Here is a 25,149-nt window from a genome sequence, read left to right as displayed (position 1 = left end):
AAATAGGTGAGTGAACTCTTTTAAACATTCATTTTACTAGCGAGGGGGATTGGACAGAAGGGTACCAATTGTCATGAAATACTGATTACTTTTTAGGGACTGTGGGTTACCTTTAATTATGGGGTGTAAACGTATATTATGTAAATTTTGCTATTTTGGTATAAATTTCATATTGGATTTCTGGAAAATCTCACTTTGGTGAATAACCCTGAACATTTTTACACATTTAAACCTAATATTTTGTAAAACTATTTTCTGACAAATACTGTCAAAAGATATTTGCTTTTTCCTGATTATTTTCCCTGATAAATTGCTGTGGCTTCAAAAATTTACATCTAGAAAAATAACGGAGGTCTTTTTGAAAAGGTCTACGAAGGCAACAGAGGCCAGATATTGCAATAAAATAGATATATTTTATTATTGCAATAAAATAAAATTTCTACAGAAAAATAACCACTTCCTAAGATAATAGGGAAGTAAATCCATTAATCTGAAACAAACAGTACAAACAATTACAGTAACAGAAAAAATAAAAAAGATTAAAAAAAAACAAAAAAAAAACACACACCTGAGCCCCCCCAATTTTTTAAAGTTTTATTATAATTCTTGTATAACCAAGCAGTTCTTTAAAGAGAATGCACAGAGAGTCATTCTAGCACTTCAGAAAGTGGCAGAATAAAGTTTTCACTTTTTCTGCCCATGTATTCAGTTCATGATAAAAGAACATTTTAATCAACTTCAAAAGCAACAGAAACTGTATTTACACAACATATGTTTTACGGTATGAGGCTCTTTACATGTGTTCTAGTTTATCAGCTAAATGTAATCTATAGTACACAATGATATCTATAGCATACATCCTATGGAAATGAGAAATGCAAAGCAGAAAATGACTCACGGTGCATGCAAAAATAAAAATTTTAATTAAAAAAAAAAAAAGGGTACAAAACAAAAGAAATCAGAACTCCATGATTTAGACATTTAAGGAGTAATTTGAACTGTAAAAAAGGCACTTTGAGAATAGGGACCAGACTTCTATGGATGCAAAGCAGACAATACTTTGTTTGGTTTTTTCGAAAGTTCAAAACTAAAATCTCTAATAACGCAAGTTTCTACCATCAGCTTTTGTTTAGAAATATAAAAAAATGAAAGATGGGGAGAAAGGAAAAAAAAAAAAAGCATAAAAAAAAAAAAAAAAAAACAAACAAAAAAAAAAACCACACCAGAACGAAATATGAGAAACAAAACGTTTTTACAGCTATATAATAAAATAAAAAACGAAGCAATGCCTAGGCAAAATGTCACTTTGTGTAAAAGCAGCAATGCATAGCCTGTTTTTAGAGAATGAGTACTTCATGACAGCATCCTGTATAACATGTACAGTAAACAGGAGGTTTGTATTTTATCCAAACTAAAAACACACAGAGCCATTGGCTCCCAGTACTGGAAGGTTAGTGGTCAGAACCTAGCAAAATAAAAATTGTCCTGTAGCCTTCAAATTCATTATGGCCATTAAAATCCCAAAATTAAAAAGATTAAAAAAGGTCTGAAACCTTGGAATCACATTTGTTTTCCTTTCCTTCCTATCCGTAAAATCCATTCTGTTTTTGTTTCTTTTTCCTTGTCTTCAGTCAAAAGAGCAAAAACATTTTTCAAAATACAGATCAGCTTCACTTTTTACAACAGTTTTTGTTTACTTGCAGAGCTCAGGATCTCCCCAAAAGTAAGCATTTCCAATGAAAGAATATTTGGCAATTTACCAATCCACTCTGCAGTGAACATACTTCAAGTCATTTCATATTAAAAGCCAGAAGTGGTCTTTCTTCTCGTTTTTGCCAAGGACTTTTTTTATTTTCCCCTTGGTCTTCAGCACAATCATCATCATCATCATCATCATGCATGGACAATTCATGCTCCGGGCTGTTTAATGGCACTGGTGAAGAATCCACAGTTCTTTTAATAGTCTCTTCTTGAAGGCTTGGTAACTGTCCACCACTTCTCCTTCCTGGTACCTCAGTGAAAGTTTTATTATCCTCGGGGCTACAGACCGCTGTTCCACATTCACTGACACTTTGGTTCAGGTCATCTAAATAGACAAGTTTAGTGTAGGTAGGACTGTTGGAAAGAGTCGCCTCGTTATGCTGGTGCTCTGGTACAGTTGGATGCTGCTTAGACTGGTGACGTTGCAGCATTGAAAACTTGTCACTTCTTCCTTTTCTGCCAATTTTGGGTTCATTCATGTCAACACCTGAATCCAAGCTTGCATCGTTACTACCATTTTTCCCAGCCCTTTGAAGATCAATGTACGAATGTCTAATATGTGCATTTGACCGTCCATCTAAAGACACAAACCAGGCACGTGGATGCGGCATAGGCCGACCCCCACCAAGCTCCATCAAAGCCTTTTCTGTTAAAAGCTGCACTTCTCCATTCATTTGAGCTATGGCGGCATCATTTAAAGATGCAGGGATAGACACAGACTCCGACAGAACAGTGTTTTGTCCACTCCACTCAATACCGTCTCCATCCTGCAGATGTTGTTGTGATATCGCTTGAGAGCCCAACTGTGCATTTTGCATCTGCTGAGGTGCTTGCTGTGCATGAGAAGAAAGCTCAGCTTGTATCCTTTCTATTTCAAATTGCTGTTCAGCAGAGATGATCATCTGTTGGCTTACAAAAGGATGTTCTCCAGATAGCTTCATGTAGTGAGCTGGAATTACCAGCGTGGGCAACACATTGCGGTAAACATTATCATTCACTTGATCAACAGAATTGTAGCATATGAGTTGACCTGGCCGAGGAAAAGAAGTTGGCCTTTCAAGGTGATCCACAGATCGGGACATACATTCAGTTGGCCGTCGGTCTAACATCTGCTCTGTATCAGTAGCAGATTGAACGGGGTGTGTTTGTTCCTGAATACTTGGTTTACTTCCTGTCATAATGCGATTGGAAGAGGATTTATGGTCTTTCTCCTTGTTGTCAAATAAAGACTGACAGATTACTGAATTGTAACTCCTTCGATATTCATCTTTTCCGGGAGAACCGTATCCATCTGATATTTCTGCAGATTTCCTTGATTTTAACAGGAACTGATCCAGTGACTTATTGTACACCTGTCTTAACGTCCCACCTGAAGTTAGGTTATCAAAAGACATTCTACTTTTTTCTTCCTGATGAGAAAGCAGCTCCTCTCTTGAGCTAAATTCCCGTGAGGTATTATAAGAAGGTTTAAGCATTGGAGTATGTATATCTGCCTCACCACTAGAAGACATCATTTCCATGTGGCCTGGGCTAATTAGATTGATGTGGGACATAGAGGTGGCCTGGTCCTTCTTAGAACAATCCAAAGCTGTGGTAAGTTGGAGTTTCCTGTGATGCTGACGTGGTTTCAAGCACTTTCGCCTGAGGAAGAGAAAAAGAAAGAAGGAAAGGAAATTAAATTCTATCAATGTTGTCAAGAATCAAACATCTATATACTCGTGGTTATGAAACTTGCAAAATTCTAGTGTACAAAACAGCTGCAAAATATCCGCTCCAGCAGGTGAAAGAGAAACACATAAACACAAGCAATATAAAAACTCTATAAATTTGGAAGAGATAACGAGTTAAACAAAAACAATACAATAAGTATTCCCTCATATAGGTGACAAGCAATACAAAAATATACCACATACTGCTCTACAGAAGTGGAAGTGATAAAGACCTAAACAAACAAGAAGAGATCATATGCGTTTAATGGTTTTTTAGCCTTATGTATTTTCAGTTTATCTAATCACAGTGTATTTAAGAGCTCTGTGTGTACACCGATTCAGGTTTTCAATGTGTTGTATGCAGTAAATAACATAATTGGTAATTTAGGTACCTCTAGTGCATTGTATACTCATACTTGTTTGAATGTATAGAATATATACATATACATATACATATATCTCCTGCCAGTCACCTATAGCCACTAGCAAAACCTTGTATTAAATTTAATAGTTAATATTATTCATTTGTGGGACCACCGGTGTCAGGAACCAAAACGTCTAGTTCTATATGGACTTCACATCTAGTAAAAAGATTTGTGATATTATATATATTTCAAATAGCGATATTAGATTTTTAAAGGTCAAACATGCACATAAACTAGCCAGTGTAACATAACAATAAAAGCGCATTTTTGTACACTGCCACATGTTGGGAATGGACTAAGAATCTTTAACCACTTGCAATCAGGATATTAATGTGCTTAGACGGGAAGAAAGGAGATTTAATCTAAGGCAAAGGAAAGTTGTTTTTTTTACTGTAAGAACAATAGGGATGTGGAATTCTCTGCCTGAATAAGTGGTTTTATCAGAGTCTGTACAGATATTTAAAACAGCAACTAGATGCTTACTTTTACAACCTAATGTTCAAGGATATAATTTTTCAACTGTAGGGTAATCGCTTCTTGATCCAAGGATAAATCTGACTGCTATTCTGGGTTCAAGAAGGATTTTTTTCCTAGTTTGTTGCAAAATTGAAAGTGGATCAACAGCAAAAACCAGTTGTGAAAAAGGCGGAAATTGGACACGTCTCTTTTCAGGCTATGTAACCATGCAATGGGGATTGTAAATATGAATGTCCCTAAATAGGAACTTTTATACACAGTCACAATACATACATTAAATATTAAGTGATTTTTCAGGAACGGGTTTTGCTCAAATAATTTTCTTCTTTTTTTTCCCTCCTTCCTATTCCTACAGCTTATAAACAAAGAGCAAAATGTTGACCAAACATTTACCTGCAGTAGTAAAGCAGTAGGCATAGCAGAACCAGCAATATGAAAGCCATCCCACCGAGTATTGCCAAAAGAAACACAGTGTGATACGTAGCAATGTCTTGGGTTACCACGGGATCTAAAAACCAAAAGGAGATAGAAGATAAGAATGATTTTTGAATGATCCATTTAATTGAAATACGCGTTTGACATCTAAAGACACCCTGGCGTTGAGAGGTCTACCATGTACATTGCCAATGCTACCTGAAAAAGGACTGGGGACTATTCTTCCCATTTATTTGTCTATAAGGATCCAAAATTGGTTACATTCTTCAGGCTAGTTGTGACTAATCCGGGCATGCAGAATACAATTTTCAGAAACCACTCCAATAAATAGGAATAGACTATTAGTATATTTAAATTTTGTTGAGGGAGGAACATACTTGCAATTGCAATATACTTAAAGAAAATCAAATAGGGTGTCTAAAATACCCGAAAGAACGGCAACATAATGGAACTAGATGCCCAAAGAGACACAACATGAATCTCGAATATCAGTTTATTGGAAATATTTAAAGGAACACTAAAGTCACCAAAACACCTTAAGCTTAATGAAGCAGTTTTGGTGTACAGCAGTCTCACTGCTCAATTCTGTCATTTAGGAGCTAAATCAACTATTGTGTCTGTCCATGCAGCTCTAGCCACACCTTCCCTGGCTGTGATTCGCACATCCTAAATGAAAAAAAAGTTTCATTTTCAGATGTTAATTTACTTTAGACATTTTAATATCCTGCACTGTAAACTGAACTTTAATTACACAAGAAATTCGTAATTAAACAATTTGCAATAACGAAGTTTAAACAGTAGATCTCACTTTACAGGAAGTGTTTAGAAAGCTGTGCAAGTCACATGCAGGGAGGTGTAAGTAGGACTATATAGACAGAGTGATTAACTCCTAAAGGACAGACTTTAGCATTGAGACTACAGGGGCATGATCTATACAACAAAGTTGTTTTGGTGCCTATAAAGTCCCTTAACGCTGCTAAAGTGGCTGCTTCCTGCGGGAAAGCTCTTAATACAGGCCCTAGCAAAAAAAACAAAAAAAGACCATAATATACATCACACATACACGGAGCAGGGCAGTTATAAGGTTTGTTTATGAAATGTTTCCTATAAAAAGCATTTTACATTGATTTAAGCTTTTTTTTATATTGAATAAACAAACATTTACGAAGAAATAATATGGTTCCATTGTAACAGGAAGCTCTGTAGGATGAGCAACTGGCCTATTGCAACCATGGGTTTGCTACACCACAAATGTAACAGAAGGTGGCGTGTTGGAATCAAATTATAATTGTCAAAGAGAAAATCATGTGTTTAGTCATTGAGAGGAGAAATTCTGGAAAATGAGAAAATTATACAGACATCCCAGCAGTTAAAGGGATACTATAATGCTAGGCTGTACAGCTCACTCTGCCTCCCCCCCCACATTGTAAGGGTTAAAAAGTCCTTGCTAAACTCCCCCGATTTCAGCACTGATCTCCCTCCCCATAGAAAGCATTGCTGTAGCGTTTTTCTATGGCGTTATTACGAGCGCTGGAGAATGAGGACACCCAGCGTCAGTAAGGTGACCAAAAGTTGCCTAGCAAGCAGGAAGTGCCTCTAATGGCTGCCTGATTGACAGCCACTAGAGACAGTCTTAACCCTGCAATGTAATTATTGAGTTTATCAGAAACTGCAATAATTAATATTGCAGGGTTAAGGGGACACTGCACCCAGAGTTCAATGAGATGAAGTGGTCTGGGTGCTTATAGTGTCCCTTTAAGAGAGATTTATAGACTGCACAAGCTAGAAACACTTTTTTCTCCTCTCTTTTTTTTAGATCTAATTCTCATAAGTAACTGGAATTTTTAACTCCACAATTCAACGTATGTCCACATATGCAAAGTCTCTTACCCGGACTAGAAGGAGACATGGCTGCAACCCAATAACCCATCTGTGGGGCGATGTACGTCCAGGTCAGTTGGTTCCCCTCTTGCTGAATGATCCCAAGGCTACTTTTCAACCACGTTCCTGTTGAATAAGGAGTAAAGAGAAATTGTTGAAACTATTCAAAATATTCATGTGTACAATTATTGGTTTTAAAAACAAAAAAATTATTACAAAAATAAGCCACAGGTGTAGACAGATTTGACATTTTTGTAAATATAGTTCCATATGTTACCCATAGTATTGAGTACAATATGGATCTATCTATAGATCAGACATTTTAAAATAAATTTTAAGCAATTTGAGGAAAAAACGTGCAGATACACTCAGGTTTTAAGTGGATTATAATCACAAAACAATGAAGGGGAAATGAATGTTACCCAGAAAACCACAGATCAAGGCCTTTTGTCTTCACATTGACTTTTGACACACCACACACACTCACAACACTTTCTCTGCAGTAAACAAAGTGCAGTTTGTGTGCATACTAAATCACCACTAGGTGGAGCAGCTGGCAAGGACATTAATTAGTAAAATACATGATGTAATGATATCAGAAATGTTTTGGTGTAATACCAAGTACCAGAAGGGTAGAAAGTTCAACTTGTTAGTCATTTATTTTACTGGACAAGTGGGCGCTTCTGCAGAATATTTAAAAAGCATTGTTATGAAATCGGCAACAGATTGATTCAAACAGAGTGCTTACTAATGGAAGTAAAGGTAAATTATTAATAAATCAGAGCACCTAGAGTTTCACCACATTAATTAGAACCATGTATCATTTGATTATCGATTATAGTGTCTGAAGCAGTGTGTTCGTGTTCAGTACGATTATTGATACAGAGTAACGCAAGAGTTTTGAAACTGCAATAGATTTTACTACAAAACTTGACTGGCATAGGTTTACAGTACCGGCCTCAATTCAACCAACTTACCAACAATCTCTGTCGCAAACAAAAAATACCAAGGGCAACTAAAATATCTGCGACCGTGGAAAATTATGTTAGAAATTATCTTTTAATGGACACTCTGGAGCTCTAAACCACTTTAGCTTGTTGAATGGCTTTATTTGCCAAGAGTGTCCTTGTTTTTCCATTTTATAAAACGTGCAGATTTAAGTAGAGGCAGCAATTGCCCAGGACACATGCCGCGCAAGGCCTGATTGAATAGCCACAGAAAGGGGGTAGCTTACAAATGCTGCAGATAAGAGATCAGTAGCTTTTGCAAGCTGTTCAATATACCCTCAATAAAATAATGAATACGTAAATGCTTCATTGGGGTATATCTGCTAAACAGTTTATTTTGTATTTGGGCGGTGGAGCGTCCCTTTAACTATGCAATAATCCACAAAACGTCACTTTAGTGAGATGGTTTTCTATTAAAGGGAAACTTCTGCACCACTCTCCAAGGCCTCTGGTTCCAATCACAGCCCCAGATGTCACTGAAGCATTTAAATACTGCAAAGTGTGCACACTGCACTAAAATATAAAAAATTCACCAAGTCAAAATATACCACTAGTAGCAAGTTTCACGTTCTTTCTGGTCAAATGAACCACAGTAGTTGAAGAAGGGCACTTCAGGTCAGCGCAAAATAACAAATCCATTGAGTTGTTTTTAGAAAAATACACACACAGGTCCCAGCACTCAATGAGCGGTTACACACACACATTATATATATATAATATATATATACACACACACACACACACACAAACAAACACCAAACACATATATATATACACACACACACACACACTTAATTGGGAATAAAAACTTTTGTTTTCAGTGATTGGAGAGCACACACATACTTGAAGACTTGCACAAAGTCAAAGTAAGTCTGAAGGTTACCAATACAGAAATATAAGTGATATTGGATACATTGTGCTATTCCCCTACTGGAGTATTGGACTAGCTGAGATCATTAGTACTGGTGATCGGAACAGAGTAGTGGTGGCCACTAAGAAAGGCATTCCAGGAGACTACAGGTAAGTAAAACTTCTTTATTTATCTAAACAGTCCCTAGATCACTTTGACATTTGGAATACATGTTTGTACTCCTAACAGTATTCCTTTGCTATAGGGGCTAAAGGAGCTGAAGTTCTAGGTCAGGGGTAGGCAACCTTTTAGCAGCACTGTGCCGATATAGGAATGTGATGTCCCGTAGCGTGCCGGTCTTATTATTTTTTTTTTAATCGAGGTGTGTATGCTGCCGTATTCTGCTTGTGTTATTTTTACTGTAATGGCTTTGTATCGTTGTATTTGTGCGTATATGCAGGGCCGTCTTTAATAGTAACTGGACCCTGGGCAAAGCATTTGCTTGGGGCCCCCTGGACCTTGTCCTCCCTCCCCGGGCATGCAATCACATCCTCCACCTCAACGCAGTGGCGGACCTAAAGTAGAGAGGTGCAAGAATTTTTAGGGGTCTCCCTGTTGCCGGGTGATTAAAGAGGTAGATCCCCATCTGTCGTGCAACTCCAGAAATGCATTGACAGCTGGGGCTCTATCATTTACCCATGTTTGCAGCTCTGTATTTAGCACTAAGCAGTTTTTGTTTTTGAATGTAAACAGGTTTTTGTATGGAATATGTTTGTATGTGGTGTTGGCGTGATTGCAAGCATGTATTTGCGTAGTGTTGGTTTTTGAATGCAGGGGTGTATTAACATATAATTCTGGTGTGTAACACAGACATGTGTTTGTACATAGTGTTGAAATTTGAATGCAGGGGTGTATTTGTGTGTAGTGTTAGTGTGTGAATGCTGAGATGTATGCACATATACACACACACAGAGATATATATACACACTGAAATTTACACACAGATACACACACAGACATACTGACACACACACACAGACATGCTGACATATACAAAGATATACTGACACACACAAAGACATACTGACACACACAGATGACACACAAACTGACAGACATACTGACACAGACATACACTTTAAAACCCACCCTCCAGTTTCCTACCTTTCCTGCTGGTGGCTGAAGGTGTTGGGAGTTGGGGTCTAGCGCTCTTGGCCAGCCCCCCTCCAATCTGCCTACTCTTCTTTCCCGTGCGCTCCTCTCTTTGTGGGAGGAAGTGATGCGCGGCCATCACTTCCTCCCAGCCTGCTGCCGAAAAGCAAAGGGCCCGCTTGCGCTGTTAAAGTGCCTCAGTGTGCAACCGGGCCCCTGCTGACAGAAGCCCACCGGGTGGTCCTTTGTGCATGGGCCACCCGGTGGGCCTCCTTAGTGTGCGGATTACCGGCCAGAGGGTTGGAAATAGTTGAGGCCAGCAGAGCTCACGGAGCAGCTGGCCAGTTTGCCCCGCGTTAAAGACGGCCCTGCGTATATGAGCTATTATATTGTATATGTTCATGAGTAGTTTATGGTATTGTGTATGATACATATGAATGTGGGCTGTGTATGGGTGCTGCTTGTGGCATTGTGTGTGTGTGTGTGTGTGTGTGTGTGGATGGATATGTCACAGTGTGTGTTTGGTAGTGTGTGGGGGCTGTTTGAGGTATTGCATGTGAGAGACTGCATGTGGGGTTGTGTGCATGTATGTGGATTGTTAGTGGTGTTTCGTTTGTGCGGATTGTGTGTATGTTTGTGTGTTTGTGTGTGGGCTGTCCGTATTATTTGTATGAGGGGAGGGTTATTCTGCATTTCTGTGTATATCTAGCAGTGTGTGTGGCTTCCAGTGGAGACTAGGCCAGCCAGGTACATGTCAAGGACAGGAGCTGCAACAGCAACTGCGAGCTGCTCTACTACAGTGTGGCTTCCTATTCACAAGTGCTGTGAGGAAGTGATCTGAGGTCCCTTCCTCTATGTGCTGCAATGCATAAACTGAGGATTGTCCTTCACTACCTTTTCGGATTAGCAGATATCTGAAGTTTTACTAGGACTCCTGATAGGCCAGAGCCTGTTTGGCTCTAGCAGCCTTGAGTGCCGTGCAAAGACACCTCGAGTGCCGTGCATGGCACTAGTGCCGTAGGTTGCCTACCCCTGTTCTAGGTCAAAGTATTGCAATGGGTCTAACCAACCAGATTATTTTTTTTCTTGTGATCTGTTGCTGCCCTGAAATGCTAGGTGTCCTATTCTGTGCGTGGCCAGGGAGACATATCTTCGTGGCCTCCCAAAGCCTCAACAACTAGAGGTAGCTGGTACTGTCCAAACTAGTCTGATTCTTCCATTTCCTTTGATTAATGGGCCCTAGGCCCATTGCGATAGATTCTCTGTGCCCCTTGTATCACTTTTTCCAGCAAAGTTTTCTGTGCTTAACTTCTTTGTGAATCTAGAAGTCATATGTAGGACATGTCCAGTTTATAAACGCATGTTGGCTTTCTTTTATGTACATTGCTGCCAAATCTAGTTGTAGATGGAGGTCAGGCACATAATGGCAAACACACAATTTACATTTAAAAAAAAAAAAAAAAAAAATATATATATATATTTTTTTAATTTTATTTAGGCCAGTTCAATTTTCAGCTTCAGACTCATGAAGTCCTTAAGTCAACACTTGTTCACCGAGATGTTCATAACAAAATATAACTTTACTTCATTGCAAGGAGCCTTCACTGAAGTGTAAACAGACATCTTGAATGTGATGTGTCCTAACAAACGTGGAAAATTCGTCCAGAACTAGAGTTGACTTTATACAGAGAACATAGACTTTAACCTACTCTTTTACACCAGTGGGATTCAAACTCTGTCTGTTGCAGACACTTTGCAGAGCCCAGGGTTAGCATATTCTCTGACCCCACAGAAAATATTTTATCCACTTCCTGATCTCTTTATACATCACGTCTTCCTGCTGGCAAGAGCCTTTTAACCCACTTTGATTAGTGCGCGGAAAAGGTGGAGTTCACATTTGTACATGGATCAATGGTCATCTCCATTGCACAGATGACAGATCTGGCTTCTTATAGTTAAAAGAACAATAGGTATTTCTGTAATTCTAATGAGTCTTTCAAAGAGTCAAAGGCTGAAGCAGCCGAGCCCCCCCCCCCCCCCCCCCCCCCCCCCCCCCCCTGACCTAGTCTGGTTCACCCACCTGCTTCCAAAACCCCCATCCCATATATTTGCTTAACATCATTAGAGCAGAGAAATCCTTAGCAGGAATGTGATTTATTAAAATTGCCTATTCCTTATTCTGTGTACATCATCGGAAAGGTTTCATTATTGTAAAATGTTTTTATCATCAAAATTCCCAAGCAGAGTACTTATAGAAGAATTTTGCAATTCTGAATATTTAATAATCCAGAACCAGAGGACATGCTCTCCTTTGACACAACAAATGTCCCTTTGTGTTCTTCAATCACACCCGTGTGCCATCTGATATGTTCCATATTATTTTGCTAATATAATATTAAGCGCAAAATGACACCGGCATGCATTTTTCTTACTTTGTAGATATATCAAAATGTCGAACATGAGAAGAGAGAAAGAAAATAAATAAATAGAATAGTGTTAAAGATTTTGTATTTAAAAAAAAAATAAAAAATAAAATAGCTTTAGCGTTTTCACTTGGAAAAGAAAGTAACTGTAAGTGGCACGGCTTTGTAGTATAAATGAGGACAAAGATTAAGGGAAAACAGCAACAGATTTTTCTAAAAAAAAAGAACGTCATTTGTAGCAATGTTGCACAGTTCATTTTGGATTAATAATTCAGCATTCTGTGCTAACGTACAAAAGACATTAGAAATAACATTGACGCCTGACAGGCTTCCTAAAAAAAAAAAAAAATATATATATATATATATATGTGCTCACCGTACACCAGAATTCTTAAACTATAAAACCATGACAACAAAAAGGGACCACTATTTAAAGCACAACTGTCAACAGAATCCTTTTTTTTTTTTTAAATAGGAATCCTTGCAGCATGTAATGAAGGGCATTTAAACAAAAAAAATAAAAATACCAGAAAATCTTTAACAGAACACTAGATCCCTCAGCCATATTCATACACGTTCCATCGGACGGAGTTCGAATTCCACAGTTGGGCTCCTGCTTCACTCCCTGCAAAACCGGTGACATCAGCCGTCTGCCTGGTCCACATTACAATCGATTCTGAAACATTGGTTCTGATTCCCGTTATTCTGAACTCATCTAAACCAATCGATAGCACTGGAATCAGATGTCCCTTGGCGCTGGTCGCAGCTCTGCCCCACCTTCATCCCACGGTTAGTGGGCACTAATGTGCTTGCGCGACTAATGTCGCCCGCATTAGACCTCCCCATAGGAAAGCATTAAACCAATGCTTTTCTATGAGGGAAATCTGACGCTCGTTGCCTACATGCAGAACACAGGGACGTCAAGTGTCAGATAACCCAGGAAGCGCCCCTAGTGGCTGTCTGGTAGACAGCCACTGGAGGCAGACTCCGTGCTGCAATGTAAACATTGCAGTTTCTCTAAATGCAAAAGGGACATTGCATCCAGACCACTTCAATGAGCTGAGGTGGTCTGGGTGCCTATAGTGTCTCTTTAAGATATTTGTGATCTTCGCAGACTTGCAAGATCTATGGACTTACACAACAAATTAAGGAGTGCCTGTTTCTTTTGATTCACCCATAATATTTGAAAGTGGATTGGGTGGGGAGTGGGGGAACAGTGACTATTCTCTTTTAAGTATTTAATAAGATATATTCCTCATCTATTTTAGTGTAATGAGCCTATAAGTTAATTATGTGGTGTAATTTTTCAGCATTTCCAGGGTTCAGAATGTTTTTGCTTTCATGATATAACCATGATAAAAATTCAGGTACGAGCCTGTCGCTGGTAACGCCCTGTCTCCCATCCAGTTTTGGGAGGTATGGCTACTGGGTTACAGTTTGGGGTACAACACAGTAGTGACATGCTCTATTATAAAGGCACCATGACTATTCGGCACAGATATGAATTCAGTTTCATTATATAATCTCCGTATACGTATGCTCGACACTCCAAAGTAAATTTTCATGCAAGGTTTCACCCCTTTCAATCAGTTCGCTTCAAACGGTTAACTGATTTGGTTAAATTACTGGATCAATAATATGATAATGATGCGAAAGATCCTAATATTTCAAATAAAGGAGAAGAACCCATTTAGATTTAACAATTTGTTATGTAAAAAAAGGACCTCAAATCTACAATTCCCTAGTTAATTTCAGATGTTTTCAGGTTACTGAATGACTCTCACAATGTATCTATCACGCCAGTAATCTGAGATCCCCATTGTGCTACATAGAACAAGCAAAACAAACATTTTGCAATTGTTTAACAAGCCTTGAATGTAATTGTGATGCCATCCAATCCTTATTGAACTAGTAAACATTTAAGAAAACCAAATCTAAAATAAATCTAAAAGTAAAAGAATGAAAAAAAAAAAAAAAGAGAAAAAGGGTTTCTCTTCTCAAATTAATTTAGTATTACGTTGACATATCATTGTTCTCCAACCTGGTGACACATGTACAGTGTTGGAGCACTGCCCAGGAGAGCCAAAAGGACAGTTCTCTCTAATACTGTGGTTTAAAAGTTAACATTTGTAAAGTGCCAAAAATTCTGCAGTGCTGTACAACAGGTGGACTAACAAACAAGTAGCTGCAACAAGACAAATTGGACATACACCAATAGAAGGTGCCTGCTTAAACAAACTTAAATTCCAAGGGTACTGATTATTAGCTACACAAAAGCTAAAGGTTGTACTACTGAAGTCTTGATCTGGTGGGCAGAAACACCAACAGGTACTTTTATGACCACATTTCCCTTAACATATGTTTTTTGTTTTCCTCTGCATTTGGATAAGTGTATATGGAGCCATTGCTCTGAAGGTTGATTCTTATAGATGCACCAGAAACAAAATCATAAGCCCTAAACTTAAGCAGGCACTTAAGATGGGGGGACTCCCTCAGTACCCCAAAAAAGAAAAGCCATAAAACAGACCGTGTCTAATGATGTACAAGTAATAAATATGTTCAGAAAATTATGAAAAAGCCCAAGGGACATAATCCCCAAAATTCCACTTACTGGGAGATATTTCTGTGGCACATATTTATGCAATTGTTTTCTCTTACTACCTGGCCCAGACTGGCCATCGGGAAATGCCCGTTGGGCCACGACCGGCAGGGGAGTTCACAGGATCTCCCCAGCTGGTCCATGCAGGGCCAGCACTATCCGAGTGCCGGCTCTGCTGTGTGCTGCCTTCATGGGCCGGTGGGGAGATCAGAGATCTCCCTCACCAGCCCACAGGCACGGATTTGCAGCCTCTTGCTGGGGAGGGAGGCAAGAGGACCTATGGAACCGTTACCACAGCAACGCTTAGATCTCGCGAAAGTGAACTCTAGCCTCACCAAGACCACAAGGGATGGCAGCACAGTTCCCTCCCTTCCAGGCTAAAAGGTAAGAAGGGAGGGGAAGGGGAGGGGGACTGAACTGTGCCACTACACACATTACGCTCCAGATACACGTTAGATCCCTTACACTATATACATTCTGAACACACACAAACACTCTCCTATATAAACTCTGGGTCCTTTACACACTAGATCCCCTACACACACTGCACCACCTATACACACACTACATTACTGATACAAACTCTGGAACCCCTATGCACACACAACATTCCTTGTAAGCAAACACATACTACATTCTCTAAACGCACACTCTCTACAAGCAGGCTCCAAACACATGCACCACGCGCTCTCCTGGCCCTGTTGTCCTCTGGTATCCCACTTATGGAGACACCAGAGACAATTTAAAAGCAAACACAGCGCAAGCATGTTATTAAATTTGCTTGCGCTGCGCAGAACAAATACAGGGCAATTTTCTCATGCTAGAGCTCTTCAGTGGGGCTCTGCACATTGAGCCAACATGCTCACTTTGAGAGGGGGCGTGATGGTCATTAGTAATGACAAAACACACCCTCTCTAGCCAGCCCCCTTCTCAGGGGGTCACTGTGATTGAAAAATGCCAGGGCCAATTTTTTCTCAGTCCGGCCCTGCTTACTACTGTATATCTCTACCACTGAACATCACTAAGACTACAAAAGGAGCATAAACATATAAGTGAGGATACCACTACATACTATATATACTATAACTAGTTGTGAAGCTCCTTAATACGAGGATGGGCACTTCTACACCTATATGTTGTACGTCTTTCACATATCAAGAAATACACTATTGGTTCTTTTTTTATCCCATTTTCTTTTATGTACCCATGGAAATATCACCCAGCTCTATAAGACAAGTTGTCCTTGCAAAAAGTGGAAAAGAATTGGGACTGTGTTCCTTGGACTTTCTGATAAAGTTTCTAAATATATTTATGACTAGTAGTTAGGCACAACCTGTTTTTTATTGTTTGTCTGATATTTAGGTTATCCCAATAAAGCAATGTTTGTGGTTTCTTTTTACATGTGTTTTGTCAGCTATCCAAGTCCTGTTTGTCCCTCAAGATCCAGTTCCTATATTTTCCTCATCCATGGCCTCTTGTGTGTATCAATGGGATTTCCTCCAGTGTATATATTCTAGTGTGATGTAAAACTATCTTTATGCCAAGCTTTAGGTTGGAAGATCCCAGATTTAAGGGAACACTATAGTCACCCAAACAACTTTAGCTTAATGAAGCAGTTTTAGTGTATAGATCATGTCTCAGGTTTTACTGCTCAATCCTCTGCCATTTAGGAGTTAAAGCAATGTGTATGAACCCTAGTCACACCTCCCTGCATGTGACAGCCTTCCTAAACACTTCCTGTAAAGAGTCATCTACAGTTTATCCTTCCTTTATTGCAAGTTCTGTTTAATTTAGATTTTCTTGTCCCCTGCTTTGTTAATAGCTTGCTAGATCTCTGTAAGAGCCTCCTGTATGTGATTAAAGTTAAATTTACAGAGAAAGAGATACAATTGTTTAAGGTAAAATACATCTGATGCAAAGTGAAACCAGGTTGTTTTTTTTTGCAGGCTGTGTCAATCATAGCCAGGGGAGGTCTGGCGAGAGCTTCATAAACAGAAACAAAAAGTGAGGCTGCAGTGGCATGATCTATACACCAAAACGGCTTCCTTAAGCTAAAGTTGTTTTGGTGACTATATAGTGTCCCTTTAACTACGGCTGTACAATTGTAAATATCCATCACATCTCTATTCATGCTGCTAATTTTCCTTTTCTCTTTTACCAAATCTCACAGTTTGAACGCGTATGCCTCTGTCAAAACTTGTGAAATTATTGATTATGCTGTGCAATTTTGGGCTCTAGATGCATGCTTGCAAAAATATTCAGTTATATAAAATTTAAAATGTAGGGTAATAGCTCATTGATCAAAGGATAAATCTGACTGCAATTATGGCGTCATGAGGGAGTTTTCCCCCTTAGTTTGTTGCAACATTGGAAGTGCTTCAAACCGGGGTTTTTGCCTTCAAAAACGGTTACATTGGCTGAAAAGAGACATGTGTCCATCAAGTTCAGCCTTCCTCACATGTATGTAACTATATGCTGGAAACAATGTTTTTTTCTGGCAAATGGACACCAGAGGAGAATTTTTTTACTGCACTTTAAAACAATGTTCATAAAAAAACAAAAATAAACTGTACATGTATTATGGTTTAGATAAAATAAGACATTTCCAACTAGACAGGAAGGGGGTGGGGGGTGTCTACATAAAATATTTTTGACCAGAAAATTACTCGGATTGTCTAGTGGTATATTGTTCTATATTTTGCCATTAATACAGTGTTGACAGAGATAAAAAAAAATAAATAAAAAAACAACCCATCAATAATAATTTACTGGCAATAGTCAACATCACGTGGGTTCTAAGCTAACATTTTAATATGACACACTTTACACTGCCTGGAAAAAGCACATCTCTGTATTAAATCAGCATATACCCAGCCCACCATCGTATGATTCATGATGAGCCAAGACTGACGTGGTTAACTGTTAGAGATTAGTAACCACTATGTACAGGACACAAGGTTATATCCCACACAGAAAGGACTAGTTGTCAATGCATATCAAGTATCCAATTGTAGCCACATTACACAAGGGCAGGGGTGCTGAACCTTCGGCCCTCCAGATGTTGTGGACTACATCTCCCTTGATGCTTTGCAAGTGTTATGGCTGTATTCCCTGCATTAGGGAATGTAGAATGTTTACCCTCCATCAGAACAGATTACGCTTGTCTATTGCCTCACCCCACCCAAAAAATTATTATTTTTTTTAAATAAAGTGGGTGGAGGAGAAGAATGTTAAAGACATTTAGGAAACGTTTTGGAGTTCTTCAAATTAATTTTAAAAAGTAAGTAAAAATGTTAGATTTTAGTTTTATACATTTCACAACCATTACATCTATTGGTGCCACTATGCCATTCATCAAGTGGTGTGAAAGTTGTTTTTTTTATGAATTTTTTTTTAAATTCTTTATTTTTGCATAAACGGAAAGGCATTTAGACGACAGTGAAGACTTTTGCGGAAGCCGAATCACAATGCAAGTCTTGTGCGTTTTACAGAAAGGAAACGTAGTTGGTTAGTGCAAATTAAAAACAGAACTTTATATCAAGCACGTTCTTATCCCCAGCTATTTGCTTAGTTTTAGCAATTATCACTTACAGGGGCTTGACTGTCGATCTGTCGCTAATGGTCGTCATGTTGCTTCAGTTTATGTATTGGTTACATAAAGGTAAATTAAAAACCAATAGAGAACTAAAACTCAAGATAAGGTAACAGTGAGTTAATAAACCATGACTTCGGTAAGGAACACTATCCACACTCTTCTATGACCTCTTCACTAGATCTCTTCCCTGGTCAGCTTCCTTCCTCTTCTAAGTACTGCTCCCACAGCTCCCAAACCCTGCTGAATTTTTTGGTGGCGTGTTGGACCATGGAGGTGAGCTTGTCCATAAGGTAGTTATCCTTTATTTTGTCCGTAACTAGTGCAAGAGGGGGTACCTCTGGGCATGACCATTTTTGAGCTAAGGCCCTGTGGGCCGGAAGATATATCATAATTAGTAATTGCTGTTTGGGTCGTGTGAGGCCCTCTGTTGGTCTGGAGAGGAGACAGGCCTAGGGGTCTAATTGTAGCTGTCTCTGCATTATATTAGAGCTAAGTTGTGTTATGTTGGACCAACAGGCCTGTACTGAGGGGCAGGTCCACCACATTTGTATATACTCGAGTATAAGTCGACCCGAATACAAGTCGAGACCCCTAATTTTACCCCCCAAAAACTGAGAAAACTTATTGACTAGAGTATAAGAATAGGGTGGGAAATGCAGCAGCTAGTGGTAAATATCTAAATAAAATTATATCCCCCCAAAATTATATGAATTGAATATTTATTTACAGTGTGTATATAATGTGTGTGTGTGTGTGTGTGTGTGTGTGTGAGTGAGAGATGCAGAGTGTGTGTGTGTGTGAGTGAGAGATGCAGAGTGTGTGTGTGTGTGAGTGAGAGATGCAGAGTGTGTGTGTGTGTGAGTGAGAGATGCAGAGTGTGTGTGTGTGTGAGTGAGAGATGCAGAGTGTGTGTGTGTGTGAGTGAGAGATGCAGAGTGTGTGTGTGTGTGAGATGCAGAGTGTGTGTGTGTGTGAGATGCAGAGTGTGTGTGTGTGAGATGCAGAGTGTGTGTGTGTGAGATGCAGAGTGTGTGTGTGTGAGATGCAGAGTGTGTGTGTGTGTGTGTGTGTGAGATGCAGAGTGTGTGTGTGTGTGTGTGTGTGAGATGCAGAGTGTGTGTGTGTGTGTGTGAGATGCAGAGAGTGTGTGTGTGTGTGTGTGAGATGCAGAGAGTGTGTGTGTGTGTGTGAGATGCAGAGAGTGTGTGTGTGTGTGTGTGAGATGCAGAGAGTGTGTGTGTGTGTGTGAGATGCAGAGAGTGTGTGTGTGTGTGTGAGATGCAGAGAGTGTGTGTGTGTGTGAGATGCAGAGTGTGTGTGTGTGTGTGAGATGCAGAGTGTGTGTGTGTGTGTGTGTGTGAGATGCAGAGTGTGTGTGTGTGTGTGAGATGCAGAGTGTGTGTGTGTGTGTGTGTGTGAGATGCAGAGTGTGTGTGTGTGTGTGTGTGAGATGCAGAGTGTGTGTGTGTGTGTGTGAGATGCAGAGTGTGTGTGTGTGTGTGTGAGATGCAGAGAGTGTGTGTGTGTGTGTGAGATGCAGAGAGTGTGTGTGTGTGTGAGATGCAGAGAGTGTGTGTGTGTGTGTGTGATGCAGAGAGTGTGTGTGTGTGTGTGTGATGCAGAGAGTGTGTGTGTGTGTGAGATGCAGAGTGTGTGTGTGTGTGTGTGTGTGTGTGTGTGAGATGCAGAGTGTGTGTGTGTGTGAGATGCAGAGTGTGTGTGTGTGTGTGTGTGTGTGTGTGAGATGCAGAGTGTGTGTGTGTGTGAGATGCAGAGTGTGTGTGTGTGTGTGTGTGAGATGCAGAGTGTGTGTGTGTGTGTGTGAGATGCAGAGTGTGTGTGTGTGTGTGTGAGATGCAGAGTGTGTGTGTGTGTGTGTGAGATGCAGAGTGTGTGTGTGTGTGTGTGTGAGATGCAGAGTGTGTGTGTGTGTGTGTGTGAGATGCAGAGTGTGTGTGTGTGTGTGTGTGAGATGCAGAGTGTGTGTGTGTGTGTGAGATGCAGAGTGTGTGTGTGTGTGTGTGTGTGTGTGTGATGCAGAGTGTGTGTGTGTGTGTGTGATGCAGAGTGTGTGTGTGATGCAGAGTGTGTGTGTGATGCAGAGTGTGTGTGTGTGTGTGATGCAGAGTGTGTGTGTGTGTGATGCAGAGTGTGTGTGTGTGTGTGATGCAGAGTGTGTGTGTGTGTGTGAGATGCAGAGTGTGTGTGTGTGTGTGTGTGAGATGCAGAGTGTGTGTGTGTGTGTGTGTGTGTGTGTGTGTGTGTGTGTGTGTGTGTGAGATGCAGAGTGTGTGTGAGATGCAGAGTGTGTGTGAGTGTGTGTGAGATGCAGAGTGTGTGTGTGTGTGTGTGTGAGATGCAGAGTGTGTGTGTGTGTGTGTGAGATGCAGAGTGTGTGTGTGTGTGTGTGTGTGAGATGCAGAGTGTGTGTGTGTGTGTGTGTGTGTGAGATGCAGAGTGTGTGTGTGTGTGTGTGTGTGTGAGATGCAGAGTGTGTGTGTGTGTGTGAGATGCAGAGTGTGTGTGTGTGTGTGTGTGTGTGAGATGCAGAGTGTGTGTGTGTGTGTGTGTGTGTGAGATGCAGAGTGTGTGTGTGTGTGTGTGTGTGTGTGTGAGATGCAGAGTGTGTGTGTGTGTGTGTGTGTGTGAGATGCAGAGTGTGTGTGTGTGTGTGTGTGTGAGATGCAGAGTGTGTGTGTGTGTGTGTGTGTGTGTGTGTGTGAGATGCAGAGTGTGTGTGAGTGTGAGATGCAGAGTGCGCGCGCGCGATGCAGAGTGCGCGCGCGCGATGCAGAGTGCGCGCGCGCGATGCAGAGTGCGCGCGCGCGATGCAGAGCCTTGGTGGTGGGTGGGCATTTTGATTATTTTTTTATATCATGATTATTATTTTAATATGATTATTATTTTCAGTATTAATATTTAATTTAAATTTTTTTCGTCCCCCCTCCCTGCTGGTTAGCTGGCCAGGGAGGGGGGCTCTTATTCCCTGGTGGCCCAGTGGATGGGCTGTAGGAGGGAGGCTGGCAGGAAGCTCTTACTTACCTCTCCTGCAGCTCCTGTCAGCTCCCTTCTCCTCCGCGCCAGTCCGGTCAGCTCCCCTGTAAGTCTCGTGGTCTCTCGCGGCTCTTGCGAGACTTACAGTGGAGCTGACAGAGGAGCTGCACGGACCGGCGCGGAGGAGAAGGGAGCTGACAGGAGCTGCTGTGAAGGCAAGAGCGAGCTCGCTGCCAGCCCCCAAGAGGACCGCCGGGCTTGTAATGAGCCCGGCGGTCCTGTCTGTATTATGGCAATGTAAATTGCCATAATACAGACATTGACTCGAGTATAAGTCGAGTTGGGGTTTTTCAGCACAGAAAATGTGCTGAAAAACTCGACTTATACTCAAGTATATACGGTATGTTCCTTTCTCTCTGCAGGAGTGCCAACAGACGTCTGTGGGGGGTTAGCTTCATATGAAACGGTTTTACTGGGGTGGTATACCGGAATAGTTTTAAATTATTGCTCTTGGAGGGTTACACAGATTGAGGATCGGGTTGTAGACTCCCATATGTCCTGCCAATCTGTGCCCTCCAAAGTTTCCCCCAGGTTGGCTTCCCAAAGGTCAGTATACCGGAGCTCTCCCCACTCGTTAGACTCTATGCTGAGGTGGTTATATAAGGAGGCGATCAACCCCCTAGGGTGCCTCTCTTGGAGGCATATGTTCTCAACCCAGGTGAGTGGGATTGCGGCTGTCTCTTTAACTTCTTTGTTGACAGCGAAATCGCCTACCTGGATATAGTGGAAGAAATCCTTGGTGGTTAGAGTTCCCCGAGTCCCTCAAACGTGACTATTTGTTTGTTAATATATAGATGGAGATATCTTTGGAGACCTGTTTGCTCAAGACCCCTAAAGTCCCCTGTTCTCATTCCCGGTGGAAAGGCCCTGTTTCTGAGCACCGGGGTCATTGGGGAGGTAAATGTACTAAGGGAGTATTTAGTGTGAATTCGGTTTTATCCAAAAGCGAGACGTTATTACAAAACAGCAGCCAAAAGTTTGTCTGGTCATGCTCTGATGGGAGAAGGAACTCCCAAACTTTTATCCAACATCTATCAAAACGTTTCCTTCTGCACTAATCACCATACAATATAAATAATCGTAAAGATATATCCAGGAAAAGAGTAGAGCACTCCAGAGGACTTGTTTAAAGTAGTTTATTCCGTGAAAAAATTGACGTTTCGACCCTCAGGTCTTTATCAAGAAGGTCTTGATAAAGACCTGAGGGTCGAAACGTCGATTTTTTCACGGAATAAACTACTTTAAACAAGTCCTCTGGAGTGCTCTACTCTTTTCCTGGATATATATATAGATATAGATATTTTTTATTTTTTTTTAACCTCATTTATTCTTCTTCCTGGCTATTTCCTTGTGATTTATCTTCCTTTCTAGTCCCTATAATAATTATTTCTTTGTATTCTTTCGCAAGCATCAAGATATCTCCAGAACAGGTCAAGCAGACGCCCAATACAAATAATGAATTCAGAATTACAAGCCAAACCAACCTGCGATATTGTTCTCAACAATAATACATAGCACAATAGGACAGAAAGCGGTCAGCAAAAATGTTGTACCGGCTTTGTCAAGAAAAATAAATAAATAAATTTAAAAAGCGCAGATTTTGTACTAAAGGAACACAGAAAAAGAAAAGTTAGACACATTTTCCTTATAACTTAAAAGTCAGACAATCCAAGCATCTAATATATTTAGAATGATCTAGAAATTTGTGCATCTGGAATAATGAACGCAAAAATTTAGAAGTCAGCAGCACCTTTTGTTCCTTCTGTTGGTCATTGGGGTAATGGCCACTTTTAATGCGGACAAACTTGCAGCAGTTCACTCTTGGCTACTGGATATGGTTAAAAGGCCACACTGTACTTTAGTGGTTTAGGAGGAAATCCTTCATTTAAGTCACATTAAAAATACATTTCTGTTTCCAGAGCACTGCAGAGTTTTATGTTAATACAAGTACGAAGGAGTGGATGTTCTGCTGCTGACAATGTGTTCTTTGTATTCCCAAGATGCAAGCATCAGAATTTGTTTTAGAAGTAGTTTAACTTTTCTTACATTAAGTCAATTCATTTAGACCCGTGACAGGCAACCATTATCGTTTGGCCTAAATAATGCTGAAAAACATGTGGTTTAGAACCTTTTGCAAGAGTTCAAATATAGGCGGCCACGAATAATTTTGGATAAGCTTTTAAAAAAGGTTTAGATATTTAGAATTTTTTTTTTTTTTTTTTTATATATTTTTCGATATTTTGAAAAAATAATTTTAAAAGTTTATCCAAAAATATAGTAAATCATTTTAAAAGCTCACCGACAAAATATTAAAATCGAAAGCCAAAATATTATAATGGGAAAATGTATAATGGGAATATGTTGTTGTAGGTGAAAGACCTAGGGTTGTATCCAATAAACTGGAACTTGACCCCATTCGGCATATTGCTATAGCGCCAAACGTCCTATCTTGGCTCATCATTAGACACTCTCAGCTATTAAGATAGCCCTAAAAGACAAAAGTGGAAACCACCAAGAATACGTATAATGAATAAAATACAAAAGGACAACCTGATATAGGTCAAATTTCCTAGAATGGAATCTGTGTAAAAATTGAAAACACTTTCATAGCGTAAAAAAGTAAATATAAGTGGTGTTTAAAGTGAGATTAGAAATGCACTCACAAACAAACGATTATTCAGGCCTTTCACCCTCTCAGGGGTAGTGTGATGAGCAAAGATGTCCTCCGACACGATATATGTGAATGTAAAAAATGCAATATAGTGAAGTATGTTTGGAAATATATAAATTCACATTTATTCATTGCACTTACAAATTAGCAGCATAAAAAAGGCATCTCTCCATAAACATATGGAACTCCTGGTGGTGATAGTCGAGTATCCACAATCCAGAGTCAGGGAGAAGATACAGCATTCAAATAAAAATAAATAAAAACAAATATAAGTACATAAGAAGTGTTATAATATCCAACGCGTTTCGTCCTATTGGATGTCGGACTTCTTCAGGGATAATTGTGGATCCACTTCTGAGGGTTTTTATACCCTTCAACATCATCTTCTTGATCCGGTACACATGCAATCAAACATGCGTTTCACTGTGAACCGCAGAAATCCAGCGCGGAATACAAGGAGCTTCTCAAACAGTTCCGGGAAAATAATGCGCATGCGCGTAATGACCGCGCATGCGTCAACTGAAAAGACCGTTGCCTGTAGGGGACAAAAGGCATAGAAAGGCGAAAAAACGCCTGAGAACAAAACCGAGCACATATTGCTACAAATTCTAATAGAGTGGAAAAATTGCCAATAATATTACAGCATACATTTTAGATGTATCTAAAATGTATGCTGTAATATTATTGGCAATTTTTCCACTCTATTAGAATTTGTAGCAATATGTGCTCGGTTTTGTTCTCAGGCGTTTTTTCGCCTTTCTATGCCTTTTGTCCCCTACAGGCAACGGTCTTTTCAGTTGACGCATGCGCGGTCATTACGCGCATGCGCATTATTTTCCCGGAACTGTTTGAGAAGCTCCTTGTATTCCGCGCTGGATTTCTGCGGTTCACAGTGAAACGCATGTTTGATTGCATGTGTACCGGATCAAGAAGATGATGTTGAAGGGTATAAAAACCCTCAGAAGTGGATCCACAATTATCCCTGAAGAAGTCCGACATCCAATAGGACGAAACGCGTTGGATATTATAACACTTCTTATGTACTTATATTTGTTTTTATTTATTTTTATTTGAATGCTGTATCTTCTCCCTGACTCTGGATTGTGGATA

At 40.1% G+C, this 25,149-nt stretch overlaps 1 protein-coding gene across 1 annotated transcript in view; it reads right to left on the bottom strand.

Annotated features, from left to right (window-relative positions):
• Nucleotides 1-1,189: 1,189 nt before the first annotated feature.
• FAM171A1 (family with sequence similarity 171 member A1) overlaps nucleotides 1,190-25,149 on the bottom strand; it is a 96,933-nt gene continuing 72,973 nt past the window's right edge. Inside the window, exons 6-8 of the mRNA XM_063452475.1 lie at nucleotides 6,698-6,814; nucleotides 4,766-4,880; nucleotides 1,190-3,402 (exon numbers count right to left, since the gene is read on the bottom strand). Coding sequence (XP_063308545.1) covers nucleotides 1,791-3,402; nucleotides 4,766-4,880; nucleotides 6,698-6,814 — 1,844 coding nt within the window. The 3' untranslated portion in view covers nucleotides 1,190-1,790. The remainder of the gene's footprint in view (nucleotides 3,403-4,765; nucleotides 4,881-6,697; nucleotides 6,815-25,149) is intronic.

Source organism: Pelobates fuscus, chromosome 4 (genome assembly GCF_036172605.1).
Source record: "Pelobates fuscus isolate aPelFus1 chromosome 4, aPelFus1.pri, whole genome shotgun sequence".
NCBI classification, from domain to species: domain Eukaryota; kingdom Metazoa; phylum Chordata; class Amphibia; order Anura; family Pelobatidae; genus Pelobates; species Pelobates fuscus.
The sequence above is the reverse complement of the archived record's forward strand: the minus strand, read 5'-3'. Positions and strand labels throughout refer to the sequence as shown.